The 17,107-nt window shown below is 30.9% G+C and overlaps 1 protein-coding gene and 1 pseudogene across 1 annotated transcript; both read left to right on the top strand.

The window, feature by feature from the left end:
* The first annotated feature begins 3,161 nt into the window (after nt 1–3,161).
* LOC148561908 (uncharacterized) lies at nt 3,162–4,729 on the top strand (annotated as a pseudogene).
* A 69-nt stretch (nt 4,730–4,798) lies between these two features.
* On the top strand, nt 4,799–5,608 carry LOC107647017 (uncharacterized). The gene has a single exon (XM_016351151.2). The coding sequence runs from the start codon at nt 4,799–4,801 to the stop codon at nt 5,606–5,608; it is 810 nt and encodes a 269-aa protein (XP_016206637.2).
* Nucleotides 5,609–17,107: the final 11,499 nt, after the last annotated feature.

Below are 17,107 nucleotides of genomic sequence, written 5' to 3'. Positions count from 1 at the left end.
TGAATATTTTGTGACCCATATGATATCATAATAATGTTATGACCAGGTATGACTGTCACTAGAATAAGAAATTGTATTTGCATTTGAATTTACAGCTTATACCCGAAATCTTAACCCTCGTTGAAATAGCTTTCATGAGAAGACCCATACCCATTCAATCTATCCATTCATTTGCTTTCATGACATTTATATATTGTCCGGAACATATATAAATTGATTAAATTTTAGATTGTGGCATCATGACATTAACTAAGCTTTCATTTTTTGGATTGATTGTGTCTATCCTATTGTCATATACATAGTTATCAGAACCGGTAATTCGGCCGGTTCGGTTGGTAGATTGAATCGAATATGCATTCGAACCGGTCAACAGTGGTCAAACCCGTTGAAAATCGGCCGGTTCGCACATCAAATCGAGCTAAACCGCCGCGGGTCCACGGTGCACCTACGGAACCCGGATCATCGTAGGAGCTCCCACTAGTACCCAAAAATGTTCGATATGGGTTTCGAACACGGGATTGCGAGTAACCAAAACCTCCCCCTTGCCACTATGGCAAACTTGATTCTTACTGATAGATATGACAAAATATAAATATATAACAAAACGTAATGATTTTTTATTTTTTTTATTTTTTTAAGTATGGATTTACATGGATACCAAATAAGTAACAACACATAGTATACAAATATATTGATATATTGATATTAATTATGTTATCTTTTATTTTTATTTATTTAAATTGAAAAATATTTTGTACTGGTAACTAATTTATTATCTCTTTTTGTATTATAAATTATATCTAAGAATTGATATTTAATTGTTATTAATATATTTTTAAAAATATGCATTTAACTTTTAATTCTAATTTTATTTTTATAATTTTATATTTTTATTTAATTATGATCGGGTCAATCGGGTAAATCAGTGACCCACCGGTTGAACCAGTAACCCAGTGACCCAGTCGTATGACCGGGTCAATTACCGGTTCGGTTCTGATAACTATGGTCTTATACCTTGGCCACATTAGAATGAGTTTTTTAGACCTATTTATTGCTTTTATATCTATAATATTTAACATCATAAAGAAATTTTTATTATAATTTTTCAGTTTTAATGATAAGTTGCTTATTTTTTGTTGTGTATTATTTGCAGATTTAGCATATGGGGCAAGTCAAGCATGGATATAAAATATGCAAGTAGATTGACATCTTTTTGATAAATATTAATTACTATTTTGTTATGACAATTATTGTTAGACAAGAATTTTATTATTTTGTTGAGAATTATTGATAAACATGTATTTGAAATACTAATTGAACTTTTTAATATTTATTTTAATTAGAATTTTATTATTAGTTATTTTGTCTCTTTTATAATTTTTTTCTATTGTGCACAAATTTATTTATTAATTAAAATAATTACACATGTATGAACAAAAAAATTTTATTGTAAATTTTATTTTTTTGTATTTTTATTACAAAAGTAATTTTTATTTTTATCAAAAAGGCAACCCTTTTATTAATTGCATATTTTGACTATTAGACAACACTTGTATAGGTTGCATATCCAAAAGAAAAGACAACACTTGTATAGGTGCATATTCAAAAGAAAAGGTAATGCTTTAAAAGGTTGCATATTCAAAACTAATAGGCAACACTTTAAAGTATTGCAAATTCAAACATATAAGCAACACATAAAATGGTTGAATTTTATTGCAAATAGGCAACATTTTTTAGTAGTGGTCAAAATATGAGAAAAGACAACATTACAAAAGTGTTGTCTCAAACACACCTTTGAAGTGTTGTTGTTTTTCAACCAAAGGCAACACTTACCAAGTGTTGCTCTCAAAAGCGTTGCTTTTGAAACAAAAAAGTGTTGCCTTGATCTAAGGCAACGGCTGCATATGCAACGCTGCCCAAAAACGTTGCCTTAGGTCCAAAAGTGTTGTCATAGATCAAAAGCAACCTTTTGTCAGCCTTTAGGCAACACTTTTTAAATGTTGCCTCAACCTAAAAATGTTGTAGTGATAATCCCAAGAAACAAATCACAAGCAACAACAATAATTCAACAAGATTTCAACATAAACTTAATCAACCTCAAATAATAATCAATTAAACCAACATTCACTTATCAAATTTACATTTAATTATTATAAAATTACCAAACCGAACCTCCATATAAAATCAAAATCACGAAAACTCCGAAGAAGCTTTTTGATCGAGCTGCTAAAGATGAAAATATCAGAAATTGTTTGTGCCTCCTAGAACTCTAATTGGCCGAAATAAAGGGAAATAGGAGCTACGTCACCATCAACTTCTACCGAACAAAAGTAACGCCAACGTGTAGAGAAGAAAAATACAAATACTTTTATCGGATTAAATTTTTTATTAGATTTACGCAGGGGCGCAGGTACGTATAAGAAAAGGGGGGCAATGGCCCCCCCAAAATTTTAGTTTTTATTTAAAAAAAAAAATAGAAGTCTATTCCCTTTTTTTTTTATTTCTCAGCCCCCCCTCTTTTTTTGTTTTATAACTTTTTCAACCCCTTTTAGTTTCTACAAAAACCCAGCCCAATAACCCATTCCCTATTCCCTTATTTTATTTCCCAATTCCCAGCGCTACAAGCCTCCAACCAGTTTCCCATCCCTTTTTTTATTTATCAGCGTCTCCTCCTCTCTCCTTCCCGCCTTCACTTTCCAAAATTTCAGGTAACAACTTTTTCTATTCTTCTTCTTCTTTATTTTTTTAATTTTTTTATCTTTTACCTCTTTGACTCTTATTTTTTTTTTGTTTTTTGCATATTAAAAATAAAAGATAATAGTTCAACAAGTGATTTTTCACTTCTTTTTCTCAAAAAATGTTCTATTTTTATTTTTTTTATATATTTAATTATTTACTTAATTAGTTAATTTATTATTATTTGTTAATTAAGTTTATGTTATTATATGTTAGCTTGTATATTTAGTTTTTTTTTTATTAGTTAACTATTTAATTACAATTTTATATTATTTATACTAGGATGTTAGTATTATTGTTCTGAATTTTAATATTTTATTTTAAATTAAAATATAATTTTTATATTTTATAAAGATTTAGACTGTAATTTACACTTTTTGCTAAATATATTTTTAATTATAGGAACTTATTTGGCTATTTGAATCATGAGTAAGTTCAAAACCATTGATACATTTTTTAAAAGAAAAGATCAAGAGAATGAAGATGCTTCTACTATTACTACTCCAATACTTGAGGGGTCATCAAATTTCATTACTTCAAGTTCTCCGTTGAATAGCTCAAAGCGTCCACGACTTCTTCCAAATCAACTAGATGTTTTTCGTTTGGAAAGAGATCCTGGAATGCGACCAATGATTTGGAAGTTTCCTCCAAATAAAAGAGATGAAATCCGTCGGGCTTATATTAAAGTTGGGCCAAATCAACCAATTCTTGATAATTATCCATTTTCTGGTGATAAAAGTCATCGTCACTTTCAAGCTTCATGGTTTAAATTGTTCCCATCTTGGTTAGAATATTCTATAGAAGATGATGCTATATATTGTTTTCCGTGCTTTCGTTTTGCTAAGGAACCTTCAATCAATACGGGTTCAAATGCTTTTATTGAGAATGGTTTCAGGAATTGGAAGAAAGTAAATAGTGGAAAAGAATGTGCTCTTTTGAATCACATTGGCAAAGGTCCTAACTCATTCCATCATAAGGCGCTGAAATCATGTGATGATTTGATGAAACAATCACAACATATCGACAGACTTCTTCATAAGCAAACATCAGAAGAGATTGAAAAGAATCGAATTCGACTAGGAGCATCTATAGATTGCATTAGATGGTTGACATTTCAAGCTTGTGCATACAGAGGACATGATGAAAGCAAAGTTTAAGCAACAGAGGTAACTTTTTGGAAATGTTGAAATTTTTGGGATCTTACAATGAAAGAGTGAAAAAGAATGTTTTGGAAAATGCTCCAAAAAATGCTAAATATACTTCAAATGATGTCCAAAAAGAAATTCTACATATTCTTGCTACTAAGGTGAGAAATTCAATTAGAGAAGAGATTGGAGATGCCAAATTTTGTATTATTGTTGATGAAGCTAGAGATGAATCTAAAAAGGAGCAAATGGCCATTGTTTTGAGATTTGTTACTCTAGATGGTTTTGTTAAAGAGAGATTCTTTGATCTTATGCATGTCACTGATACTTGTGCAACAACTTTAAAGAAAGAATTGATTTCTGTCCTTTCTCATTATAATCTCCAAGTTGAAAATATTAGGGGTCAAGGGTATGATGGTGCTAGCAACATGCGGGGTGAGTGGAATGGTTTGCAAGCTTTGTTTCTTAAAGATTCTCCACAAGCATACTATGTACATTGTTTTGCTCATAGGTTACAATTAGCATTGGTGGCAGCTTCAAGAGAGGTACTTCAAATTCATGAATTTTTTACTCAATTAAATTCTATTGTCACTATTGTTAGTGCTTCTTCAAAAAGACATGATCAATTACAAGAAGCTCAAGCAATTGAAAATGCAAACTTGGTTGCTCAAAATGAATTAGAAACAGGCAAAGGTGCGAATCAAATAAGCACTTTACAAAGAGCTGGGGATACTCGATGGAGCTCTCACTTTAATTCTATTTGCAGTTTGGTAAAAATATTTACTGCTACCAATATTGTTCTCAATAATATCATTGAAGACGGGATAACTTATGCACAAAGAGGTTAGGCTTATGGTGTTAGCAAAATATTATTGTCATTTGAATTTGTTTTCACTTTGCACTTGATGAAAGAGATTATGGGAATCACTAATGTTCTTTGCCAAGCACTGCAACAACAATCTCAAGATATTCTTAATGCAATGCATATTGTTTCTACATCAAAGTTACTTCTTCAACAATTAAGAGATGGTGGATGGTGCAATTTTCTTGCAAATGTTAAAGATTTTTGTGAAAAGCATGAAATTGAAGTCCCTAATATGAGTGCACAATATATTTTTGGAAGAGGTCGATCTCGTCAACCAAGTGTGACAGTTGAGCATCATTATCGAATAGATATATTCTTGGCAACAATTGACTCTCAAATACAAGAGTTGAATAGTAGATTTAATGAGCAAACAATAGAGCTTTTGACTTTGAGTTGTGCTTTGGATCCTAAGGACAATTTCAAATCATTTAACATTGAAGAAATTAGCAAGTTAGCAGAGAAGTTTTATCCCCTTGACTTTCCTTCTAATGAGCTAAATATTTTGAAATCTCAGTTGCAACATTATCAGCATGATATACCAAATCATTTGAAAGGCATTGGTACACTTTCTGAATTGTGCAACAAGTTGCAAGAAACGGGAAAATCAAGAAATTATCACATGGTTGATAGATTAATACGTCTTGTTTTAACTCTACCAGAGTCTACAGCAACAACAGAAAGAGCTTTTTCAGCAATGAAAATTGTTAAGACAAGACTCCGAAGTAAGATGGCTGATGAATTTCTTGCAGACAATATGGTCATCTATATAGAGAAAGAATTAGCAGCTATTTTCGACACAAATTCAATTATAGATGATTTTGAAAATAGAAAAAAAACGTCGAATAGCCTTTTCATGATATAAAACTGTAAGTGGTATTTTTTATATATTATTGTCTTACTTTAATTGAGATTATATATTTATTTTTTTTAATTTTATCAATAAAAATAGTAATATAAAATATTTCTAGTAAATTATTAAATAGCGCCCCCCCTAAATAGTTAGCCTAGCTCCGCCCCTGAATTTACGGATCTCAAGAAATTAAAACCGGAAGCTCGGAGGTGCCATGGATTCCCTTTCTCACTCACGGTTCATTTCTCTCTCTTTTTTTTCTTCTTGTAACGTTAAAGAGATATTATGAGATTGGGTTAGGTGTCACAAGAGGTTGGGTGTCACTTATTTAAGCTACTGAATTAGCGATTCAAGTTATAAATATTTTAAACGAATAATTATAAAAACTGAATATATTAAAATACAAGTAATAATATATATGAGTTATTAATATAAATAACATTAACAACATAACAATAAAATATATACGATGAAGCATTAATAAAGTTAAGCTAAGTTCACCAAAGAATACCGATATTTACTCATATCGACGGATATTGAGACCGTTAATAATAACTAAACTTTATTTTTAAATTAAAAATATCAATTACTCAAATTAATATATATATATATATATATATATATATATATATATATATATATATAATTTTCTTTATTTATAATTTATAAATTTCTAAAATTATAGTTTTAATTATGTAAAATATTTTATCATAATAAAAATATATAAGAATCTAAATTTAATTGAACTCAAATAATTATAAAATTAATTTAATTACTTTTAATAAAATAATTTTTAAAAATATATAACTTTAATTAATAAAATAAATTATAAATTATTTATATTTATATTTTAAAAAACGTGCGTCGTTACATGCACAAGGGTGCTTTGGGGAATAAACCTCTGGAGAATAAGCTCTGCCATTAGGTAATCGAAGCTTAACGGTTGGATCTTAAAATGTTCCAACAATAATTTGAAATATCTGATGTTTCATTTTCGTTCTAATAAAAAAGAATAACTTTTTGGGTAAAAACTTATTAAAAAGCCTAAATATAATGGCAAGTTTTAAACAATAAGTCATTTAACTTATTTCTAAAACTCAATAAATAAATATTGCATTTTCTTAAATACATTGTTTTCATATATATTAATATTTTATCATTTATTACATCACAAAATTATAAAATAAAGAATACACTCTTTTATATATTTCTATATTATAAATTTTATTAATTTAAATTTTTAATTAATATTGAATTAAGATATTTTAACTACAAATTTTTATTCTCATATATTACAATTCATTTATTATTTATTTTATCATTCTTTTAGAAAGTTATTCATAATTAATAATTTATTTGTAAAGCATATATTAGTTATTTAAAATATTTTTGCTACTAAATAATTACTATTCCATTCATATTTGTAATATAAAGGTGTCTAATTATTATTTTAAGCATATATTAGTTATTTAAAATATTTTTGCTACTAAATAATTATTATTCTACATATGTGCTTTATAAATATAAGGTGTTTAATTTAGTCATTTTCTATATCTTTATAATTTAACATAATCCATCTATAAATTATTTTATAATACTCATTTTAACATGAACTTTTAGATTTATCATCTAATAATCTTATCGGATTATATTTACCTGGAATACTAATGTTCAAATTTTTATTGGAACATTTTAGACGCGACCGTCTTAAGAAAAGACTATAAAAAAAATTTTGATTTGTTTGTTAAGCAGAAATTACACACTGTTTGAATGAGTTTAGCTAAAAGAAAGACAACCCAATAAAAAAATAAAGTAATAAGCATTAGAACAATTTAATTTTGCGAAGCGAAGGTTTTAATTTGGAGGGTTAAATTATGGATAAATCTATTGCCATGAAAAGTTTGTTACATCACTAGTGTTATGTTTAAAGTTGAAATTTATCATGTCAACAACCCTAGGTAAATATGGACGCTTTGTATGGTATTTAGTTATTCGTGACACCTAAAATAGGTTGAGGGGTGCTGAAAGTGAATTTTTTAGGTATATGTTGAAGGTTTGGTTTAGTAAAGTTTTTTGAATTAAAAATATTTATATTTTTTAAAAATAAAATAATATATTTTATGTTTGGTAAATAAAAAATTTATCTATTTATATTAATAATTTTTAAAAGTTATAATATTTTTAAAAGTATTTAAGAGAGAGTATTTTAAAATAAATTTGTGTTTATTAAAATTAAAATATTTAATATAATTCTATATAATAATTAATATATATTTAAATTTAATATTTATATTAATATTTATTGTAACACTTTAATTATCCTAAGCCTTACTTGTAGCCGTAAAGTAAAGGTTAATCAAAGTGTACAACAATTTTAAGGTTTATATAATATTTATATATAGAAAGAAATAATAGTTCTAGAAGCCCAATGAAGAATTATGCTCAAAAACAGAGTTTCAGAATCGCAAACATTCACACGAAGCTAAAGCGTAAGGTACAAGGTATAGATACAAGAGAATAGAACATATATAGATATAAGAGTATAATTCTAAAAAAGAATTAGCTGCGGCCCGCGGAGTTTAAGCCGACTGGTATATACAGATATACAGAGTTTTGAAAGTTAAAATAGCGTATACAAAATATCTCTCTCAAGTAAGCCTCTAAGGCAAATATAAATACAAAAGTGATGAGAGAACTAAACAAAATAACCAAAATGACAACAAAATGGAATAAGGTCCTCCGCTCTGTCACCATCAAGCAACTCACCGAGCTAGGTTGTGACCTGCATCTGTAAAACAACAACAAAGTATGGAATGAGAATCGGAGATTTTCAGTATGGTAACAGTGCCCAGTAATGTAATATATAAGATTTCAGGACGCTAGAATGATGGTGTAGGATTTATGCCGATTCGGAAATTAAGACAAAATAGAATTTCTTCCGTTGTAAGTATAGTCCAAACCGGCAATGGATCCTCACATCAAAGTTTAAATTCAAATTAAAAATAACCAAGAGTAATTAAACCTCGGATCGTTCTCCCTAGGAACTAGTGACCAAGAGCGCACAATTTTGGTTGTGAAAAGCAAGGTGTTTTCAATGATGAGGCAAACAATTAAAGGAATTAAAGAACACTCAAAATTGTAACTAATAAACTAATAAAGGAATAAAAGAACTATCTATGTAGTATGGACAAGTAATGCTTTAAAGTGATTGAAAAGTGGTTCAAAACATAAATGGAACCTTGACTTGGGATGAGTCATGGAATTCCTTCTTTGTCATAACCACAACTATGCTAATTATAATGGATTAATCTCACCTAGTCAACCCTTAACATCGAAGAGTAAGTCAAGTGAGCATAATTGTTATTAATCCACAATTCCTAGCTAACTTACTAATTATCTTAGTAAAAAAGCTAGCATTAGTGGAAACAATAACAACTAACAACCCAAAAATTATCACTAAATGTCGGACATTATGACTCTAGTATTCCATATACTCATTTTCCCAAGTCAAGGGGTGGAAATCTACCCCATAATCAAAATTGGCATTTCATCAAACACATGGTGGGCATAATCATAAAACATGGCAAAATTAGGAAAATGATAAACACTCTGAACCACAAATGATCAAAATCAACACTAATAACTCAAACAAATATATAATAACCACAAAGTATCAAATTCATTAACTAAAACTCAAAATTGCAAAAGTAAATATGTATTGACAAGGTGACTTAAAATATAAGAGAGTGTAAAACAAGTAGTATAATAAAAGAGAAAATTAAGAAATACTTACAATGGAAATAAGCTAGAGACCAAGATCAAAATTGGAAAAAGCAAACTTGTAGATAAACCCTAATTACATCCTAAGAAAAATTGAGCAAAAAACCTAAGCTATACTACCTAAAACTATCCTAAAAACTATCTAAGTGTATTGTATATTGTATGTTATGAGTATGTGTGTTGCTAGCCTCCTTATATTCTCCAAAGCCTTCAGAAATGGGCCAAAAAGCCTCCCAAATCGTGAGCCACGTGACTTTTTAATGAAGTCACGCATAGGGACTTGTGCGTAAGCACAGGGACTTGTGCGTATGCACAGGTGTGTGCGTATGCACACATGCTAAATTTTCCTCTTGTGCGTATGCACAGAAGCTTCTGCATACGCACACTTGGCTGTGTGCTTCTCCTTTGCTTTCTTCATATTTTCTCCTAATTGCATGCTTCTCTTCCACCCTTATCAAGTCATTCCTACCTATTACACCTGAAATTACTCATCAAAAGCATCAAGATATCGAATGGAATAAAAGTGAAATAAAATTGATTAAAATAAGCACAAATTAGTATGTTTTCACAATTAGGCACAATTTAGAGAGAAACCACAAAAGTATGCTATTTGGATGAATAAATGTGGGTCTATATGATGAAATCCACTCAATTCAATCCAAAATTTATTGTCAAATATGGATTCATCAATTCTCCCACACTTAAACAATAGCATGTCCTCATGCTATTCGCAATCAAAGGAGAAGGGTAAAAGGGCAAGCAACTTATTTAATGCACTACCTACATGCATGCAACTATAGTAAATATTATCTATCTATATCTATACTATGGTTCCCTATGGAGTTTGGCAAAAATAAATAAGAGATTTCCAATTAATCCAAAACACGCCTTAGGGCCAAGGCAAAGAATCAATGCAAAATGATCAATGTCCAAAGATTTGATTTGAATTTTTCAAAAATCAATTCCATAACTTGGAAGAAAACCAAGATAAAAGATGGAAACATAAAATTGAGCAATTGAACCCCTCACCGGATGTGTATACGCTCTAATCGCTCAGTGTTTAGGGCTTAATCATTCAATTCTCCTTTAATCATGTTTTCTAGGATTTGCTAGCCATCTAACAATCAACAAATTCTTGATGCTTGAATGCAAATATCATGAGGTCTTTGGAGGGTTGTAATGGGGTTAGGGTAAGGGTAGGATTAATATGGTTAAGTGGACTAGAAGATTGGATATTTGATTAGCTCAAGTATCCCACCTAATCCTATATTAACTTATTTACACCGAAGAAAAATAACCTAACTTCCCATTCATTTCTTTTCTCACATTCACTTATGCATCTTCTTTCTAATTCACACACATATGCATTTTTTATTTACATTCTTATTATCATTTTTTTTATTTTCTTTTCTTTTTTTTTTCTTTTTTTTATATACACCAAAATTTCTCTTTTCTTTTATCATCAAAAAGAGATGCATATGTTGTAAGTAATGAATGCATGAGTGTTTACCCATCTTTTCTAATTTTCTCAATGAACACCCAAAGAAAACTAACTACCAATATTTTCTCACAAATTTTTCCCACACTTGAATAACACACACTACTCAACCCAAGCTAATCAAAGATACAATACATGAACATTAATGGTTTTTCTCTTAGAGAGAATAATGTGCTTAAAATTAGAACAAAAGGGAGATAAAAAGGCTCAAAAGTGGGTTATAAAGGTAAATATAAGGGTTGGCCATATGAGTTAGTGAGTTCAATTTTAAAAATGGCCTCAATCATACTAAATGCATTCAAAACACCAAATATAGACATAAAGACTCAAGCAAATCTAAGATCACAATTGCAAAGGAGTATAGCACACAAGAACAAAATTTGTGGTTGAAAATATGCAACCACACAATTAAAGCTCAAATCTTACTTGGTGTTTTGTTCTAGCTCTTTTCTATGTTCCATAAGAAAAATACTTCAAGCAAGTTGAAAAACAAGTTTTCAAATCTAATCAATGGAATGCTCTAAAAGAGATTTCTTGAAAATTCCTTTACTATTTTTACCAAACTTATTTCCTATACTAAGCAACATGCAAATGCAACTATTTAGTACCATAAAACTATAAGCAATCTAAGATATATATATATAGGCAAATTAAGTAAAGTGCAATATAATGGAATGCTAACAAATATCACAAAAATATAACTACTAAAAGCTAGAAAATAGTGCAAAGTATTTAGAAAGAGAAATTTACTCCCCAAAGTTGCAGATCTTCCTCCATACATAAACGTTGCACGGTCCTCCGTGCATGCACATAATATGAGGGTCAAGAACTTATGAGGCTCCACCTTCAGCAGGTGGGGACTAGGGCTCGGGCTGCTGGATAAAACAAATAAACAAGAATTGAGAAAGAGTTCATATGAGTGTGGTATGATAAAAGACAATGTGCGTATTCTAAGTGTGCACGGTTTAGAAAACACACATTGGTCGGGTAAAAATGGTAACCACATAATCAAAAGAGATAGCATGTGTTCCTCAATTAAGTAGCCTAGGTTGCAAGTAAAGATAAGCAAGAGTGAAGGTACGAACAAATCTAGGTAACCACAACCAAAGGAAATTGAAGATACGAGATATTGGATATTGAAATTGTGCAAGTGAATGCGCAAGATTGATATAGAAGCACAATAAATAATAACCAATCCAATAATGAAAAGAAAATTCCTTATTCATCATGAAACATAATGACGTAGTCACATGATAAAGGTACTTGTTGCTAAAAGTGACAAGCTTGATAAAAATCAAGTTGAGTCACTCAAACAAATGCAAAGCATTAAAAACAAACAAGTATCGTGTAAAGTGATTATATGAGAAGCATGATGAACAAGTAATTCAACTCAATTCACTTAATTCAATGCACTTACTAAGAAATTTACCTAAGGTGCAATAAAATATGAATTTTCAAACCCACTAGGTACTAGTAATTTAAAGCAAAGTATAAGTGCATTGATGAAATCCAATTTCATATAACATCAACTATGATATAAGGTGCACAATTCATGATTAATTTGCCACAAAAGGATATAGTCTAATGCATATGGTAGCTACAACATATGAATCAAACTCAAAATTCATTTAGGCAATCAAACATAGACCTAATGCTTAGTGCACATATTCATAAAAAATTAAACCAAAATTCAAGCAAGAAGCAACTCAATCAACATCAAGCAAACACTTGCAATTTATTTAATTAACAAATAACTAAACCAAATCTAATATAATTACCAAAATAAAAAGGGTATGCAAATAAAACAAACTAGCAAAGGTAGAAAATAGGGCAAAAGTAAGAAACGAGAGGGATGAAGGGGTGTGGAAGTGCGTTAGGGCTTAATGCAAAGTGCAATCAAAAGTATGCCCAAAACAGCACTTGTGAGTACGCACAGACATGTGTGCGCACGCACACTAGGTAGAAAACGAAAGGTGTGCGCCCGCACAAACATGTGCGAATGCTACGAGCAGAGACGGAATTACGAGGTCTGCGTACGCACAAAAGACTTTCTTTTACAAAAAGGATCATGTGTGCGTGCCCACAGAGTCGTGCATACGCACAGAGAGCAAAAAGGCCACGGTGCGTACGCACAGAGAGGTGCGAGCGCTCGCAACAGAAGGGTTGCAAATGGGTGTGCGTACGCACACTTGGGTGCATGCGCACAAACTAGGAAATTTAGGGTTGTTGTGCGTACACACAAGGAGCAAAAACTGGGATGCACACACGCACAGAGACGTGCGAGTGCTCCCAATAGGGGCAGTTGATAGTAAGAAATTATCATGTCGGTCTAGAATTTCTCTTATAGAAATAAGATCTTCATTGTAAGCATATCTCCAAACCAACAAACAATTCTCACATCAAAAAATTGGTTGTCACAAGTACAAACTCCAATAAAAATTAACCGAAGTATTTAAACCTCGGGTCGTCTCACAAGGAATTGTAATGAAATGTTTAATTATTGGCTATGAAGACGCAATGGGATTTTATTTGGAATTTGACAAGAAAATATGAATGACAAGAAAGTAAAATAACAAGAACTAATAAAAGAAATGGAAAGAACTCTTGGTTAGACATAGGTAATTGAGATCACCATCCTTGTCAACAAACCATACATTGATAATTATGAGGGATCAACCCATTAAGTCTACTTCTAAAAGCTTTAAGTATGTTTAATGTCTACTCCTAAGCTTGAAGTACGTCAAATAGGCTTGATCAACATCAACCATAAGTCCCAACCTAGCTATTAATTAGCTTAATAGTAGGTTAGTATCAATGGACATCAAATTGACCACATAGAGTTCTCAAATCACCAATTCAATGAGACCCAATGACTCAAGGTCACTCAATTTCCTTAGCCTAGGCCAAGAGTAAGGAAAACTACTCAATAACTAGAAAAAATATTTTATCAAACACCTAGTGTGCAATAAAAGTAAACATCACAAAATGCAAGAATTAGTGAAACCCATAACTATCATAAGCAAGAAATCAATAATAGCAATTAAGATGAACATAAAAAGGACATAGAAACATAAAATTACATTAGAAGAAATCAAGATCCAACAATGGTTCATCAACATAAAAGAGAGTAAAATAAGAAATTAACAAGGAAAACTAAGAAGATTAAGACAATAGAACACTAAATTATAAAGAGAATTGAAATCAAAACAAGAATTGAAAGATAAATTTGAGAGAGATTAACCTAACTTTACCCTAATTTCTATCCTAAATCTAGAGAGAGGAGAGAGTCTCTCTCTCTTTAGAATTCTACCTTAAAACATGATGAATACTCCACTATGAATACTTGATTCATTTCCCCTTCAATCCTTGGGTTCAATAGCATCAGAAATGAGTTGGATTGGGCCCAAAATGCTTCAGAAATCGCTGGCCACGAGTTGCCTTTAGTGAGTCACGTGCAACTTCCCTCATGTACGCGTGATGCACGCATACGTATCCCTAAACATCAGAAAACTATGGCAAATTTTATATCATTTTGAAGCCCCAAATGTTAGATTTCCAATGCAACTTGAACTACCTTATTTGGATCTCTGTAGCTCAAGTTATGATCGATTGAGTAGGAAGAGGTCAGGCTTGACAGCTTTGCGATTCCTTTATTTTTTCATGAGTTCTCCCACTTTGCATGCTTTTTCTTCATTCCTTCAATCCAATCTTTACCTTCTAAACCTAAAATCACTTAACAAATATATCAAGGCATCGAATAGAATTAAAGTGAGTTAAATTTAGCTATTTTAAGGCCTAAAAAGCATGTTTTTACACTTAAGCACAAATTTAGGGAGAATTACAAAACCATGCTATTTCATTGAATAAATGTGAGAAAAGTTGATAAAATCTCCCAAATTAAACACATGATAAACCACAAAATTGGAGTTTATCAAACCTCCCTACACTTAAACCAAGCATGTCCTCATGCTAAGAATAAAGAAGGACAAGAAAAGGGGTATGAACATTTATTCATTGCAAATAAACTATATGCACCTATCTATATGAATGCACTAAATGTAAGATGATTCTACCTACTTGGTTAAAAGTAAATCCATCCCCAAGAACACATATGCACATGTAGGGCTAAGTAGTATGATGATTCATGAATCCTACCAATTTGAATATCAAAATAAAGTACAAGTAGACTTGCAAGAAGAAAAGCTCATAAAAGCCGGGAACAAGGAATTGAGCATCAAACCCTCACCGGAAGTGTATCCGCTATGGTCGCTCAAGTGTATAGGGTCGATCACTCGATTCTCTTCTAATCATGATTTCCATGATTTGTTTTTCATCTAACAATCAACAATTATTCAATGCATGCATACATTCATCATGAGGACTTATTCATAAGTTGTAATGGGGCTAGGGTGAAGGTAAGGATGCATATGGTCAAGTGAGCTTGAAATTTGAATCTTTAATTAACCTAAGCTCTCACCAAACACATATAACAACTTATACAATTCTAATACAATACCTAGCTACCCATGATTCCCACTTTTTCACATACTCATGCATTCTCTTTAATTCAAATTCCATATGCATTGTTATTGTTACTTTACTTTGGGGTATTTTTGTCCCCTTTTTATTGCCTCTTTTTTTATATATTTTTCTTTCTTTTATTTTTCTATTTCTTTTTCTACATTTTTTTTCATTTTTTTTCACAAAAGTATATACAAATGTATCAACGCATATGGTTTTACATATTTAATACATAAGCATGTACCCAATCCCATGATTTTCAACAAAAATACAAAATACACTTTTACCTCAACCAATGTCCCAAGTTTTCCATACCCAAATGATGTACACCCTCACTAGCCTAAGCTAATCAAAGATCCAAATTAAGAGACATTTATTATTTTTCACTTAGGGGTAGTGATGTGCTAAAAGTAAGAACAAAAGGGATTGAATAGGCTTAAATTTGGCTAACAATGGTTGATGAAAGGTAGGCTATTTGGGTAAGTGAGCTAAATGAAATGATGGCCTCAATCATATAAATGCATATATACATGGAATACTGGACATAAAGAATCAAACAAATCACAGATCACAATCATAGAAAGAGAATGATACACACAAGAGTGAAAATAAGTGGTTATATGATGTAACCACACAATTAGGCTCAAAACTCACATGCTTGTGGTTTTAGCTCAAAAACCATGTTCCAAAATAAATTCGTCAAGCAAGTTCACACAAAAAAAAATTTTTGAACTGGTAGGGTTGGTAGGGTGCCCTAAAACAATTTTTCTTGGAAAAGAAATCATCACCCTAACCAAGTAGTCCTAACATAAAAAGAAGTGGTAAAATATGTACAAATTTTAACTATCATGCAACCTATCATGCAATGCAACAACTAGTCTAACAAAGACAAAAATTGAAAAATTGGTGTTGAAAAAGAAAATTGTTACCCATGGAGATCGGTCGAACGGCCTCTCCACACTTGAAGATTGCACCGTCCTCGGTGCATGCAAAGAAGAGTAAGGTGGACGGGTTGCTACAATTGATGAGCTCATTCAAAAGGTTGTGCGGGTGAACTTGTTTTTTGTCCCATTTAAAAGCTTTTCCATTCCTTTCCTTCTTGGTGGCCAACCTAAAAGGAAAGAGAAAGAATGATAATTAAGTGTATAACAAAGATATCAAAGCAAATAGAACATAGGCGGGGGCTAATGCCAAATAAGAGTAAGGTTCTCACTACATGTTAGCTACGCATGTAAGTGAGAGAACAATATAGGTAAAGGGCATATCAACTAATACTTGATGCAAGAGGAAAGTCAAAGCATAAGTGAATAACATGAAGAGCATGTCGAGCATCAAGTTTAAACAAGAAAGAGTGGGTCATGAAAGACATGTAAGCTCATATCAATGCACAAAGGATACAAGGATCATCAAAGGTTAAGCATTAAATTAGAAATTTCATTACCCATCAATATCAAACAAGTCTAAAAGTGCCAAGATTAACCAAGAAATTATCAATAATTGAGTAAGAGCATTCAACACCACTGTTAAAATAAGAAACTTTAGAAAAGAAAATAAGAACAAGCTATATAAAAAAAAACAAAATTAAAAAGTAATGAATAAAGTATGCAAATGATATAAACAAAAGAAAATGGAAGATGAGAAAAATAAAATTGATAAAAATAGAATTTTGAGAGGAGAGGAAGAAAGTAAGAAAGGAAGATGAGAAAAGAGGA

This window comes from Arachis ipaensis, chromosome B6, assembly GCF_059453495.1.
Source record: "Arachis ipaensis isolate K30076 ecotype BB chromosome B6, ASM5945349v1, whole genome shotgun sequence".
NCBI classification, from domain to species: Eukaryota; Viridiplantae; Streptophyta; class Magnoliopsida; order Fabales; family Fabaceae; genus Arachis; species Arachis ipaensis.
The sequence above is the reverse complement of the archived record's forward strand: the minus strand, read 5'-3'. Positions and strand labels throughout refer to the sequence as shown.